This window comes from Rhinolophus hipposideros (assembly GCF_964194185.1).
Source record: "Rhinolophus hipposideros genome assembly, chromosome: 7".
NCBI lineage: Eukaryota > Metazoa > Chordata > Mammalia > Chiroptera > Rhinolophidae > Rhinolophus > Rhinolophus hipposideros.
The window spans coordinates 70112914-70129755 of record NC_138053.1 but is presented as its reverse complement, the minus strand read 5'-3'; the positions used below and the strand labels follow the sequence as shown (position 1 = coordinate 70129755).

The following is a 16842-nucleotide window of genomic DNA, read 5'->3' as shown; positions in this document are numbered from 1 at the left end:
AGTCTCAAGCTTTACTTTACTTTAGTAAGTTAAGTATATGCTAAGAACTGGGACAATGTTGTCATGTTGGTCCAAAATTTGCCACTAATGCATTACATTTGAATTTCTTGACAAGAAAAGTTTTATCCTAAAAGAGAGATCAACTTCTAAAATGACCAGAGAGAAAGAGAAAATAAATTAAGTGACACCACAGAAATGTAAGCGACATTTACAGATGAACTTAAGTGATGACATAATTAATATTGGCACAAACCAAATAAACAATGATATGACAAGAAAACGTTCCATTCATAAATTGGATTAAAAATCCTAGGGATAGCAATGAGATGAAAGCCTGTGGTTCCTAATAATCATAAATACATCTTCAGATTTAACTTCTATATTTTAGTAAAGGCAGTTCCTAAAACCAAAATTTTTCATGAGAAGGCAAGCAGAACAACCACCTACATGAAAATGCAACCATCTAGGTCACAGATCAGAAATCCAAAATATTTCAAAATTAATGTCAAATCTTTCTTTCATCAACTAAAAACAAATCCAGCCTTAAATAAGGAGAAACTTCATTCAAAAAGTTTATTACAATAGAGAAAAAAAGTCCAAACTTTGGATCTGCAAGCATCTCAAAATCAAACAGACATAAGCCTTTTATAGGGAAGAGTAAGCAGTCTGGCAGGAACTTTTGAGAAGAAATTGGGCAAACTAGTGGGTGGAAACAGACAGCTTGAGTGGTCAGACCTGTGACAAGCGGAAGTTCAGGGGCTTGGGAGGAAGAGAAAATCCTGACTAAAGTTGGATCAGGCCAAGGCAAAGGTAAGAAAGCAGTGAACAGTTGTGAACACTTGATCTCTTCATAACAGTAGAAATACTGGCTTTAACAGCAGTCATAGAATAAAAGCATAGTTAGGAGTTAAACCCTCCAAATAGGTTAAGTATAATAAATAACCAGCCTAACATCAACTAAAAAGTCCGTGTCTTGCTCTAGGCCTTTCTTGCTCTAACCCTTTTTTCGCCCCAGCCTCCAACTGTACTGGGGAAATGAGGGGTATGCTGCTGCCAACAACACGAAGCTGTTCAAAGGATTTGCAAACTTGTGTTATCACTGGAATCCCTCTTCCATATTGCATCCTAACAGAGGAAACCGACAGCTAGAACATGCCGAAAATAAAAGAAAAAATAACACAGGAGCGTTATAATTAATTTTTACAAGGAAGAATAAATTCCAACTATTAGCATGGGGACAGTTGGGGACAATTAGGAGTTGTACAATGTCATAAAAATGTTCTACCAAAAAGCTCAATGCAAACATTTCATTGGTATCAGATTCGGGAAGGAAAAGCACACCTTTTGTTCCTACCAAACAGAAATACAAAAGCAGTTCGTCTGACGAAAAGACATTTAAAGACTGGACATATAATTGGATAAAACTTGGTATTGACTTAATACACAGATTTAAAATATTTTAAATGCCAATTAAGCCTTGAATTATGGTTACTAATAACTACTAGATAACTATTCTTCCTCATTTAAAGATCTCCGAGCTTACTTTTGAAACACTGGAATCCAAAACTGTGAAGAGAGAAAGCAGAACTGAATTTCAGAATTCTTTACTTGTGTTTCTATAGCACTGTCATTGACGCATTGATAGCATCTTTAATTTCTCTGCCTAAGTGTCTTCCACTAGATGCATGAATTGTCCTCTCAATGCAGAGTGATTTGAATGGATAACCAGTAAGAACTGATAAAAAATAAATAAATAAATAAAAGTATCTACAAATCAAAATAAACCCTCCTCCCCCTCAGCTATCCCTTTTCTAGAGAGTCTTTTTTAGCCCTCCCATATCTAGACTAGCTGCTTCCTCCATATATACAGAATACACCATCCTCATGGCATTATACTTCCATGTTCTACATTATATATTATAAGGTACTATGTATAACACACATATGAGGTCTGACAATTATGTTCGCTAACTTGTTGCAATGATGTTGCTAACATTTTTTTTATATCAGAGGGATTATTCATTATGAATTTGTACCAACTGGACAAGTAGTTCACCAAGTTTACTATTTGGAAGTGCTGAAAAGACTACATGAAAAAGTTAGATGACCTGAACTTTTCGTCAACAGTTCATAGCTCTTGCATCACAATGCACCAGCTCACACAGCATTGTCTGTGACTGAGTTTTCAGCCAGTAAACAACTGTATTGGAACACCATCCCTACTCACCTTATCTGGCCCCCAATGACTTCTTTCTTCACCGGAAAATGAAGGAAATGTTGAAAGAAAGACAGTTTGATGACATTCAGGACATAAAGGGTAATATGATGACAGCTTTGATGGCCATTCCAGAAAAAGAGTTCCAAAATTGCTTTGAAGGGTGGACTAGGCATTGGCATCAGTGCATAGCTTCCCAAGGGGAGTACTTCAAAGGTGACCGTAGTGATATTCAGCAATGAGGTATGCAGTGCTTTTTCTAGGATGAGTCCGCGAACTTAATTGTCAGATGTCATATACTAAAATTGCATAAAGGACTGGTGTGTTTCTCCCACAAGACCATGAACAGGGATTAGTACTTCATGAGGTAAAATGCAGTGACTTAATTAAAAATAAAAACTTACATTGGCATAGTATTAATTGAAATATGATATATTTACCAGTCAGCGATATGTTATGACTCTCCAAGGAAATGTTAGAATATTTTGCCAGCATTTCTTCTTGGACAGGTAGACTTGTAAAAGTTAAAGCTGTAAGAAAAAGAACATGTGATTACATACTCTTACCAAGATTCAATGACTAGCTAAATGCTGGTTTACCAGAGCTAAAATGTTATTGTATGCTATTAATGAAAAATAATGTTTTCAGGAACATGTGATTAACTAGGTCTGATATGCTTCACAGATATTCAGAAATGTATTGGGCTAAAAAAAAAATTGTGACCCAATTTCCAATTTTTCCTATGTTGTTTTTCTACTGAAAAGTCCCTATTGATTTACAGTAAGTGGTTTTTTAAAAACTTTTTTTTTAAGAAGTTAGAAACTTTATTTAAGAGAAGCACTGAGAGAGCAGTTGCCAGAGGCAGAGTCCAGAGCAGAAAACTTATTTTCTTATCCTACAATTTGTGGTTTCTTTATAAAACACAAATGAAAACATTGAGGAATTACAGTGGTAGAAAAAAAGAAAGGCATGACGAGGAAGACAGACGATGAGAGAATAGAGACAGAGACACCATAATAAAGGGCATAAAAAAGGAATAAAATAGAGAGCATTGAACACTAGAAAACAGAGACGATAAAATGGACGCACAGTACGAATTTGGGCTGCTATTCCTTTTCCAGCTCTGGTGACAGTACAATGTGTCCTCTACCAAACTGACTTTTGATTTTCTTCTGTGACTTATATCTTCTTTTGAAAACTTTTATCAAAGAAATAAGGTCTGCATTTCCACCTTTCTCACTCTCCTCAAAGCTTCATTTTGTTACACTGGCTACTATTTCTCTGACTTTAGGGCCCCAAACCTTATCTCCCACAAAAAACACCCCAACTCTATCAAACAAGTGAGAGAAGAAAAAAAGAAAACAATTATTGTCAGTTGGGCTGCATTCCTTAAACTTCATTCAATTTAAATTAAACCTGGCCTTTTCTTATTTTACATGTTATATGTTCCACTCAAGAAGCTATTCCTAGCTGTAATGACAAGTGGGGAAAAGAGAGAGGAGAACACACGCTAGAGTGGGATTCATTAATTTATTTAGCACTATCTAATCAATTTATTTAGCATTATGCAATAGAAAAAGACAGAGGTACTTAAAAGAATGTGCTAATGACAGAAAGTAAAGGTGGTTAAGACTAAACTATATACATTGATAACAATGTCATGTCAAAGGAGTATACATACACCTAAGTTTAAGAGATCTCAATATATGTTTACTACCATTGTTTCCCCAAAAATAAGACCTAGCCAGACAGTCAGCTCTAATGCGCCTTTTGGAGCAAAAATTAATATAAAACCCGGTATTATATTTTACATTTTATATTATATTACATTATATTATACTATACCCGGCCTTATACTATATAAAACCCGATCTTATGTTATAGTAAAATAAGACCAGGTTTTATATTAATTTTTGCTCCAAAAGACACATTAGAGCTGATTATCTGGCTAGGTCTTATTTTCGGGGGGAAACGGTATTGATCAAAAATCACTTGGCTAAATACACAAATAACATCAGTAAAGAGTATCCAAAAGCAGTAATAAGCTTTATAAGATAGTAACTATTACAGTAGATGCCAAAATCTCACCAAACTGGGGGAGAACAGCACTGGAAAAGTCATAAATCAAAACCTTGCCAGGTCTGTAGCTGAGATCCCACACCACTGCTCGCTAGTTCCCAAGAATGTTGCTGCTGTTGCCTTTGTTGTTGTTGTTGTTGTTGTTGTTGTTGTTGTTGTTGCTGGAAGTTACGGCATCTTCTGATGCTGTACGCTGCAAGCTGCATACAAGCTTCTAAAATGCTAACAAGTTCTCAAGAAGGCTAACTATGGGAAACAACACTGGAGAGGTTGGGAACCAGCCGGACCTCACCACATCCGTGGCTGGAAGTCAGGACATCTCCTGGTGTTGTAAGGTGCATGTTGCTGAGAGTCTCCAAAATGTTAAAATGATGAAGAATCACCAATGACAAATGACCAAATGACAAACTTTACACTACTAACTGAGGTCTATCTTATATATTTTCTCAGATGTACCTTAGAGCCAAGTTTCTTGTTCCTGCCTCTCCCTCAGGAAATGCCCAGTTCCAGGAGGGTCCTGCAGTCAATGATAAAAGTGTTGTTTATCCGGCAGAAGGGCTAGTTCATCCGGACGAGCCACATCAGCACTGCTTGGGACCATCAGCACAAGGTCTTCCAAAGCCTGGCAACGTACCTGTCCTGTCATCCTGATATAACTTAGCTACTTCTTCACTTCATCTGCTGATGCGAGCAAAACAGACAGAAAGCAACATTATGGGGGAATTTACTCAACCCATAATCACAGCACAGACAGAAAAGCAACCTCATCTAACACAGAAAGCAATATCATCTCATATCTCCCCTGCTCAGGAGAATGAAACCAAACGGGGAATTTACTCAACGCCGAATCACAGCACAGAATTCTTTTAACCCTAAGCTAACCATAACCTCACATGCAGTAACACACAAAAGCTAACAGACAAAAGCTCACATCAACCAATGAAGGCAAATTTTCCTCAACATCTTCTCTAAACTAGTGCAAGATGAGATTTCCAGTTATTTCCATTTCTTTTTGTATGAAAAATGTTATCAAAAGGTAGTGATTGCTTGTGTCGCTTCAGCTTACACATAGCTTTTACAATTTTGCCTAATAAATGAAATCTACCTAGCAGAACCTAATTCTCCAGCAAGTTGTGTTCCAAAGGCTTGATCACTTCTAATTCAGCTTTGGAAGGTGGAATGAATGCACTTTCCCATAAAATAATCCTTTAACAAATTCGATACCTAATTCGTAGTACCCTCTGACAGTACGTAGGAAAATATGCCTGAGTTTCTTACTAGGTTATTAAGGAATACAAAACTATTCCTCCACCCACATCTAATATTCATTCATTCTCTCTGCTTCTAAAACACACACACACACACACACACACACATCACTGCCAGAAGGCTCTTATCAACATTCTTCTCCTAATGAAAATTCTTTTTTCCATTCTTGGGCATAGTTCCCTCAGAGGTTGTATTAAAAAGACACTATCTCAGGAAGTCAAGGCAGCTGCTGTTCACTTATGGATGGAAAGCCAGGAGGGTGCAAATGGAGAGGGAAGGGAGGGAGGGAGAAAGAGATGGAGGCATGGAAAAAGAGAGGAAGGGAAGGAAGGAAAGAGGGAGATAGGGAGGGAGGTAGGGAGGGAGGGAGCTGTTCTATCATCTGTTCTTTGCTAGCTTTGCTTCCTTGCTAGGGAGTTCTCCTTTCTTGGCCTAGGCGGCTGCCAGAATGCAATCTTGAGGGTTCTTACCTTTGAAACAAGCCCATAATCTTTTTGAGATGGTCTGGCATCATTTATTGTTATTATTACTATTATTATTATTATTATTATTATTATTATTATTATTATTATATTCACCCTATCCACAACAATAAGAGAGTCACCTAACACACAGATCACCTGGCACTTGCTTGATGCTGATAAGGAGTATGAAGTGGAGTAAAGTCAGTCCCCAAAGGGCTACATGAATCATCACAGTATCAGTCTGGGCCCACAAAAATCTGTGATTGAGAGTCATTAGAATTTAGAGTAGCGCCCATTCATAGTATGCTCTCTAACTAGCCTGTGTATTTTATACAAGTTGGCGTGTTAGCTAGAGTATGAAGCCTGCTTTACATCTTTGAGGGGCTCTGGAATAGAGATGGGCATAATGCCAAAGAGGTGAGCTCTGAGGCTGGGGTGACTTTCCCATTACGCATTATCAGGATCTGGAAAGGCTCACGAGGTCCTGCATTAGAACAAGGAGAGAACAGAGGTCTAAACTTGGCTTGGGCAAAATCTAAACTTATGGAAGTTGAAGGAATCGGAGGAAGAGGAAAAAAACCAAGCTTCAGGAGTAGGGAAGTATGGGGGGTTCCAGAATATTCTAGCTGTTGTGACCACTTCCAATTGCCAGTTCATATATTAAAAATACAATCAGATACCCGTAAAGCAGCTACGACCCGTTTCCTAACTTCGTATTCCCTTTAAAGCATTCATCTTGATCAGGCTCCAGATTCTACCCAACAAGGCCTGAGTGCAAAAGAACATGTAAATCTGTTGTGATCATTGCCTTCGGAAAAATCCCTTTAAGAGGCAAATATATACAAACATCCTGAGTGTCAAAGCAGGGCAGTCTAGAGAAGGTGTTAGAATAGTAAAAGTGAGAAGTTCTTTGTTTAGCCAAGATATCTTTTAATCAAAAAAGTGAGACTGTAAACCTTATTGCCTTCTGTAAGACGGCTGGCAGGAGGCTGATTCAGCTGATGTTGGTGTTTAAAGGAAATTGGCAGGAAATTCAGGCAGATGTGGTTTAAATATTTCCCTGAAAGGATTAGGCTGACTCACAAAAAGAAACACAAAATGGAGAGGCAGGAGTTTTGTATCCTAATCCAAGTTCTGCCACTGACTTGTTGCTTAGGGTTTCATTTCATGGAGAAAGAAGGGAGGGTAAGAAAAGGGATATAATACTGAGTGAGAGTGCAATGACCAGAACACACAGCCTCAAGTTATCACACTCGTCCCTTAAGCATTGCTGAAAATTTTCCATGTGGTATTCTTTTACAGGTAGTGGCAAAAATGCCAGCATAGAGGAGTAACATCTCATAGTTGTTCCAGAGATTAAAAGATTTGCTTTTCTCCCTCTGCAGGGGAGACGGGGCATGAGGATGTTGTATCAAAGAACTGAATAACATCCTAATTGTCACCTATTATTATTTCATGTAAAGTATCTACTTAAATATCTTTCATATATTACATTTTAAAATAGACATTGTTAGAGCGACTTATTATGTATGCTACTGATATTTTCAAATGAAACGAACATGCTGTAATTTCTGCTTAAGGTAACATTTTCACATATTTAACTTTGGGTCCCCATTTCATTGGAGTAAATTGGGTAGGAAAGAAAGAGTATGAGTAACACTGGAAAATTACATTGCATTTTATGATTTGCTTTTATTTAAATCAGAAAATAAGTCCAACTATACCTCTGTTTAAGAATTAGAATTGTCTCTAACTTGCCATCTCCCCCGCCCCCAAATTTTTAAATATTTTAAAATCTTGGAAGAGTCCAGACCTCATGTAGAGAAAAGTATAAGAAAAAAGCTATTATTCGGATGTCATTCTCTCTTTCATTCACACAATGAATCAATTGCTATCAATATGCATAATTAAAATTATTTTAATAAATCTTAATTTTAGCATTCTGATTTATAGCATTATAAATGTGCAACCTAATTACAGGAGCACTGTAACATAGGAATGGATACTATTTATAAAACATAGTTTTGGAAATCAAAATATATTTCCTCATGGAAGCAACTATATATATAATCATCCCAAATTGTAAAAGCCATTTAAGTCATGATATGGCTGAACTAAAGCATTAAAATAGCGAATTACCAATATTTCCTATAAAGAATACATTTAGAGTTCTACTTCTGGGTTCTGGGAATATTAGTATTCCCATCCCATCGATAACTGCAGTAGTAGCATAAGAAGAAAAGGGGGAATAAGGCTACCCTGATTCCCAAACACTATACTCGGGAGAGAGGTTGTCCAAAAAATAAGAGAAAAGAAGGTTTGGCAAGAAAATAAATTCTTGATGAGGACATTTATAAGTCAGATTAAGTTAGGGACTGAAAACAGTCCAGACAGGGAACTCAAATTTGTGTGTATGTTTATCTGTTTGTTTGGGGTTTTTTAACATAATATGGTAACTGTTGGACAAGAAGGCCATTTTTAGAATAGTTAAATAAACAATCAAAAAGCCTAATGGCAAGAGCAATGTGTACTTTCACTCAGCCTTGTAAAAATACTTTTAAAACTTGGTCATATAGAAATATAAATAAATTGATCTTTTCTTTAAAATATGACTTTTGCAGTAAAATATATGTTGAAGTACAGTATGGAAACTTATGTTTCAAACTACCTCTGCATGGGTCATGAAGATATTTTAACAGTGAAACTTATGCCAAATAAAACTCTTAAAAAACAAAAACCCAAAAGTTTGACTATGATTTCTGCTCTTTCTAGACAGTAGGTTTTTCAATTGTTTCACCCAGTAAGTTATTCTTTGGTAAGATTTAAATTGTATTCACTTCTCACCTGGAGGTGTTTTTGCTCCACCCCCTACTCCCCACCTCAGGGGGCATTTAGCAATGCCTGGAGATATTTTAGTTGTCAAACTTGGGGAAAGTTATGACTTGTATCTAGAAAGTTATATTAGTTTCCTGGGGCTGCTATAACAAATTACCATGCATATGGTGGCTTACTTAAAACAACTAAAGTTTATTCTCTCCTAGTCTGGAGGCTAAAAGCCTGAAATCAAGGTTCAGGGCCTTGCTCCCTCTGAAGGCTCTAGGGAAGAATCTTTCTTGCCTCTTCCTAGCTTCTTCTATCAGTAGCCAGAAATCCTTGGTGTTCCTTGAGTCTCCGCTGCATCATCCAATTTCTACCTCTGTCTTTACAGGGTCATCTTTCCTCCGTGTGTGTGTCTCTGTATCCAAATCTCCTTCTCCTTTCTTTCCTGAAGACCACAGTCATTGAGTTAAGGGCCTATCCTAATTTAGTACGACCTCACTTTATTTTGATTACATCTGCAAAGACCCTACTCTCAAATAACGTCCCTCTCACAGATACCAAGGGTCAGGATTGGACCGTTGCTTTTTGTGAGCCACAACTCACCCACTACATAAGCAGAGGCCAGGGATGGTGCTCAGCATCGTACCATGACAGCCCCCAACAAGAGAGATTATCCAGCCCCAAATGTCGATAAAGCCAAGATTGAGAAGCCCTAATTTCAAAACAGGTACATCCTCAACTCTGATTCTTCAATGTGATTTTTAATAATCTTCCATGGCCCTGTCACCCTGAGGTCCTGTTCTTACTTAGCTTAGGTGCAGTTATTTTAAAACATGGGCATTTCTTGCATCCTTTCCCTGCTAACCACACCCTCCTGCCAGGAGCCTGCCTTGAGGACCTTTTACGAAGAAGCACCAGTTACTGGATGGGTTTTGAAACACTAACCAGGAAACAAGTTATAGCTACTAGCTAGCTGCAGGCTCTTGGCCACATCACAGAAGCACTTTAGGCTTCAAGATCTATCAAATATTACATCTCAATTCCCTTTCAGGATCTCAGAACGATGTAATTATAAGAGTGTAAAAAAAAAAGATTCTGTCTTGGGAGTAGGGATACATTAGTAAGGACATAACCACAATAACTTTAAAAGTGCCAGAAAAATATAATTTGTCAATTAAAAGAATAACACACTTTTTAAAGATAACATCTATTATTTCTGTACTAATAATATAATTAGTACTTATATAATAATATAATTATAGTATAATAATATATAATTAATAATATATTATTTGAGATGTTTTGTTATGCATGAATAGTGACTGTCTCATTGGGAATAGAGAGTTTATTTTTAATAAAATGTGAGGGTTTTTTTTTCCTTCAACGTCAATGTGTGTAGGTCCTAAGTTGTTTATTTCTATGGTTCATGTATTATTGTGAAATACGGGAGGCCAGTTATACAAAAGTAACTTCAAAAGATTACAGGTTAGGACAAACAACCTTGATACATAATGTTACTATTTGAGAACAAATACTCCTTTCGAAAATGGTACCTAATTATTATAAATACACTCATGACCATTTCTCAACTATTCCTTGTGGTTTAATGTCTATGTTAACTCAGACTTTCTCAGTTGAAATTCTTTTTGTTTCTTTTCAACAATCTAGAACTAACAGAAAAGTTTCAAGTACAGAATAAAGAATTTCCCCCTGAACCATTTGAGAATAAGTTAATGACCTGATGACTCATTTCCATCTAAAACATTACTGTATATTTACTACAAAGGACATAACCCCACATCACCCCAATACTGACGTTACAATAGGGAACTAAGCATTTATGCATTACCATCTCATCCTACACCTCATCTGAGTTTCGACAAAAGTCCTTTTGTTGAAATGTACTTTTTTTCAGCGAAAGGTTCTAGCTCAGAATCCCATGTTGCCATTCGCTGCCATATCCCTCTCTTCTCCTTCACTCTGAAAAACTTTAGTTACTCCTGACTTTTATGACACTGATACTTGTGAAAGTCCCAGGAGAGTTATGTTGTAATATGTTTAGACTCAGAGTAGACATCTTTGGCAGGAATATCAGAGGTGATTGTGTTCTTCTCATTGCATCCTATCAGATGGCATACAATTTTTATTTCTCTCTTTACTAATAATTTTCACTTCGATCATTTCATTAAAGTGCTATCTGGCAGGCTTCTCCACCGTAAAGTTATTCTTTTTCCCTTTTCATTAGTAAAAATTTTGTGTGAAGTTACTTTAAAACTATGTAATATTCTGTGCCTTATCAAACTTTTAATTGAGTCATTTAATTAATTTATACAGTATGTACTCATGGATACCAATGTTATTCAATGGATATTATTCAGTCGATACTAATGAATACTAGTCCATTAGTATTATTATTTATTCTGTCCCAGATTTGTCTAGTGGGAGCCCCTTCACTCTGGGCTCCTGTATCCTTTTGACATTACCCATCATTCTTTAAGTACTTCATTGCTTTCTGGCACAAGATGTTCCTGGCTTATCTTATACTTTCACCATCCCAGGCCCAAAATCAGCCATTTCTCCAACAAGTCCTAGTCATTATTAGTAAAGAATAGTGTTTTGAATTAAGATTTGGGTGCTAAGCATACTTATCATTATTGGGAAATCACTGCTCCATCTCCATGGACAAAGTTAAGAATATATGCATGCATATTCATACACACACACATTCAACATACATACAAGGTGTGACCACAAAATACAGAGAGTGTTTTTGAAAAGTTATTACAGTAAAAGATACATTGCCATTAAATACTCAAAATACTCTCCCTCGCTCTGAACATACTTATCCCATCGTTCTTGCCACTTTCTGAAGCAGTTCTGGAAGTCCTCTTTCATGAGTGTCTTTAGTTGTGCTGTCGTGGCTGTGTCGGTGTCCTGAATTGATTCAAAACATTTACCTTTCATGGTCATTTTGACTTTAGGGAAGAGCCAGAAGTCACATGGTACCAGATCCAGTGGATGAGGACTCACCGTCATGTTTTTATTTGACAGAAATTGCAGCACCAGAAGCGATGTGTGACAGAGAGCATTGTTATGATGGAGAATGAAGTAAGGAAACATATTAAAGAGGACTTCCAGAACTGCTTCAGAAAGTGGCAAGAATGATAGGATAAGTGTGTTCAAATCGAGGAGAGTATTTTGTGGGGGATTAATGGCAATACATCTTTTACTGCAATAAATGTTTTATTTAAACGTCCACCATATTGTTTGATCACACTATATATACATACACATACATATATTTATATACATAAGTACTATACCCATTATGTATATATAATTGGTATAGTACATATGCATATAAATATATGCCATATGCATCATACATATAGTTACACATATACACATTTATATCTACATATCTATTTATACAAATGTAAATATAAGAGTGGAATAGATAGATATTTAAAGTCATGAATTCACACTAAGGCTGCAAATTACAATCTAATACCACAAGGTTCATTCTAGTTGTCCGCCTTTATTTTCTTCTTTTCTACTGAAAAACCTGTATCCTATTATCCTTGCTAGCTTTATTGAATTGCTCAAGCACCCTATATATAACTCATTTCCAATTGCTGCTGCCACACCAGACCCCAAAGATGTCTTCTTCACTCAGGCTCCAACACCCTGCGCTGTCTGCTCTCCTGCATGCTTTACCTCCATCTCCTGATCAGCATTAGACACCACAAGTCCGGCAAGCCCTGCACAGAGGCCCAGTCACTCTGCTGAGCTCTGAAGCCCAGCACGAGGCCAGTTCTCTGCAGGAGCGTCCACCTCCCTGTGCTCAGGCTCAAACACTACAACAGGGCTACTCTCCTCCTAGACACCATCCTGACCCAGCACAGCTTCTAATTCCCTGATCTGGGCCTTTTTGGATCCCACCCTCCAACACAGAAGGATACCCACTTCCTGGTTATAGACCTCATTCTGGGAAGGAAAAGAAAAGGGACAACAGGCGGGGACAGAAGACCAGGAAATGGAAGAGACAGTTGAACCAAATCTTTAAAAATGTTTACATAATGTAATTTTAAATATGATAAACTTAGGATCAATATTTTAATGTATCAGATACAACCCTATTAAATATAGGCTTATCTCAACCTGTTCCTTTGGACATATTAAACACATTGAAAGCTAAAAACTGCTGAAGTTCTACTTAGATATAGACTGACACAATATCAGGCACATCTAGGTGCTCAAATAATATTTATTCCAACAAATATTTGTTATTAGGCAGTTGCTCTGGGATGGGGAGGTGGGGCATAGAGAAAGGATGGAGGTTGATAAAGGCAGCACATAGGCCATGTCACTCTAGAAGTTAAAAATGATCATTTCAAGTTATTTCAAAAGATAAACACGAGCCAGTCTCTCAATTTGTTCCATACAATAGTAAAAACAAAGATGTTTGAATATTCCCATTTAAGTCATATTTCTCCTTACAAAGATATTTTACTTTTCTTATTTAACTGAAACAGCCTCAAAGAGTTAAGGTGAGTCCTGTGCCTCACTGTATTGCAGGACTCACACTGTGTCAGCATGTCCTTCAGCTCAAATCAAGCATTTAGCTTCACAACTGCGCTCTTTGTCAGTGGTTCCAAACTTTCATAGACATCCAATTATCTCAGAGACAACTGAGTATTGTGTTTAAGAAGACAGGCTTAGGAATTGGATTGAACAATGCTAAATTTCCTGCTCTACTGCTTAATTAATTATGTGTACTTGGGCGATCATTTAACCTCCCTAAATTCCAATTTCCTCATCTCAAAATCAGGGCCAATAAGAGCTAAACCATAGGGCTATCTATCAACTGCATAATGCAGTGTGTAGGCAATGCACATAATCCTACAGTAAAAATGAAAAATTATAAGCATTTTTATGAAAATTTGGCCAATAGTCTTAGGTTTCTAGAACACCTATATTTAAGTTCAAAGCATCTAGATAAAAATAGCAGTAAACTTCACAATGTTCTTTAGCAAAGAGAAAACCGAATCTCACAGAAATCAATGCAGAATCTATAAAACAAGATGAAGTTGCCTGACAATTTTTAATTCTCCCTTAAAGTTTTGGATGCTAACTTCATGCCTTTTATATGGCATATTATTCCATATTAAGTGAAGCTAGTAGGACAGGACTTACACTATATATATGTATATATATATACATATATATACATGTATATATATATATATATATACAATGTCTGTGAGTATATATATATATATATATATATATATACACACAGACATTTGCCATACATACACTGTCCCATTTAATTACAATTTTGTTAATTTATTCCACTTTCACTTGTTTCCTACTTTCTCTCTAGAAGTCTACTCTGAATGTCAAATTGAACCTCACTCTCTGATGCCAACAGAATAAATATCCACCCAACAGTGCATTCTCTAGGCCATATCATTTTAAAGTACTGGTTTTCACCTGCATAGGATCACATGATTAAAATAACAAGGCAATTAAAAAAACTCTTGATGTCCAGGCTGAATCCCAGGCCAACTGAATCAGAATTTTTGACGGCAGCATCCAGGTAGTATTTTTAAACTCCCCAGTAATTCTAACACACAGCCAAATAGAGAACCAACGTTCTAGGACTAACCCAGAATGCATTGGTCCTCACAACTGCAATATTTTGAGGTGAAGGATGGGTTAATCAGGGATAGAAGAATTAAGGATAGCTTGAAGGGGAAAAATATGCTGGACAATTTTTTTAAGTGGTACGAATACAGAAGAGATGTGGGGCAAAGAAATCTAGAAACTGAAGCAACCCAAAAGTGTTTTGTCCAAGTTGTGAAAGAGGCCTTTTAAAGGACATTTATTTAAAAAGAAAACAACAAATAATCGTATCCTTTGATTATCTTTCCATCTTTTATAGGTTATGAAAAATCCACATGCTATGAACTCATAAAAATGAATTCCTATGAAAAGTTGAAAGCCTTGTGTAGAACAATATCCCAATTTTAGTTAACTGATGGGCAATGTTGGCCAACTTGTGAGGCGGTGTATTATCCTAACAGGCTGCTAACACTGAAATTCATAACGCACTGAAATTCATAATGTGTGTTAGAAAGTAGATTAGATGGAATACTTTCATCATAAAAGGTAATTATAAACACGTGAAGCTAAAATGGCAAATTCGATTTTGGTTTTGATGATGGTCTCCACATAAATACCACTTTCAAAGTGTCTTTAACAAAACGACCACCACGGAAAACTTCATTGTCAAAGAGCATGGTGTGAAAAAAAGATACACAATCCAATGAGTTGTGGGCTTTGTTTGGTTGCTTGGTTGTTGTTAAGTTGTTGTTTCACGTCCTCAAAGCCAATCTACCCGCTAGGGAAAAGAGTAGGTGATATTTAAGCCTCACTATCAATTCAAATGAAGAGCGTGGGCCTTGGAGACTGTGGCTTCCAGAATACTGCCCCTTTCGCAGAGGCCATTCGCGGCCAGCGCCCGCCGGCACCCACACGCCCTACCGCCCTCTCCTTAGGAACACCCTGACACTGCCCTACTACCAACTCCCGGGCACTGTTGTTTCCAAATTCAGGAGCCGGGGCGGAGGAACAACAGCCTCCCAGTCCCCTCTCCCAGCTTAGGTAACCCGAGCGTGGCCAATGGGAGGAGGCGGCCGCCCGGGTCCACCTGCGGCCGCCAGCATCCTCGCGCCTCTCCCCGGCACCCCCGCCTGGGTGCGCCGGCCAGCCCTCCGCTAGCGGGGACGCACCTCCCGCGCCCCTTCCTTCCCGCCCTCAGTCCCCTCTCGCGTCCTGCACCCATCACACCTGGGGGATGGCCGTCCGCCAAGCTCGGGCGCGCTGCGGCCAGGAAGCACAGGAGGACCAGCGGCAGGGGCGGAGGCGCCGGGGGTCCCCGCAGGCGAGAGAAGGCGCGCATGGTTGTCGGTGAGTCCGCCGCTGTTCTCACCGAGGCGGGTCCCTCGGCAAACCAGCGTCGCTGCCTGGAGTCCCTGCGCATACTCGCTGGTGGCCCGGCGCCCGATGCCAGTTCCAGGGGCGCGACACGCGAGAAAAGGCCAAGTAGGAGGGGCCCGGCTGCCCTGCCCTGCTCCCTGGAGACACTCGCACCGCGTCCGAGGCCGACCCAGAACTGCGCCCGGCCCCCCATCAATTATGCAGCGCGCTGTCCGCTGCAGGCGCGCCCGGATGTACTGTGGCCACATCCCAGCGGCGTCCTCTCCAGCCTCTGTCATCTGGGCTCTGGCAGGTCTGAGACGGAGCCTGCTAAAGATGCGGGGCAGTTGCTGTCTAATTGATCTGCTGGGGGAGGGGTTGAAACTATATATATATATATATATATATATATATATATATATATATATATATATATATATATATATATATATTTACTTATTTACTTTGATGGGACAAATGAGAGGAGAACAAACACTCTTCTCAACCCCCTCCCCCGACATCCCTGGCTTATTACGGAGGAGACAAGTTTGCGTTACCTCCTGGACTAATATTTCTTTACTCTGTGTACCAAGTACCAATTGCACACACCCTCCCCTCCAGTCTCTGAAGGCTTAACGGGTTCTCTCCAGATGAAGGTTTCAGAGTCCCAAGGCCCTGCAGTGTGTGTGTTTTCTTTTCCTTTTGTTTCTTGGCCTAACAGGTTTTGAGGAACCCCTAGAGCTCAACAAACAAAAACTACCGAATATAACTGCTATGTAAACGGCACAAACCTGTGGACCTGAGTCGAACTTGAAGACTGTTTACAATGCTATTCCTTACCCAGTGAGACTGTAGCTTGGAGTTTTCAGTGCTCTTGACCAAATAAAATAAAACAACTAAAAGCTATTGCTTTGTCAGAGCAGGGAGGAAGAATCTCCATTATAGCAAAAGAGTAAGATCTGATGATTCCCCAGGAAGTTATAACACTTGAAAAGGTGTTTGTTTTGTTTT

General features: G+C 38.5%; 1 protein-coding gene across 1 annotated transcript in view; it reads right to left on the bottom strand.

Annotated features, from left to right (window-relative positions):
• Window positions 1-16045, bottom strand: part of EMB (embigin) — a gene marked incomplete at its 5' end in the record, with an annotated part of 45413 nt that extends 29368 nt beyond the window's left edge. Inside the window, 2 exons of the mRNA XM_081053181.1 lie at window positions 2656-2745; window positions 15703-16045. Of these exons, the coding sequence (XP_080909307.1) occupies window positions 2656-2745; window positions 15703-16045 (433 nt within the window). The remainder of the gene's footprint in view (window positions 1-2655; window positions 2746-15702) is intronic.
• Window positions 16046-16842: the final 797 nt, after the last annotated feature.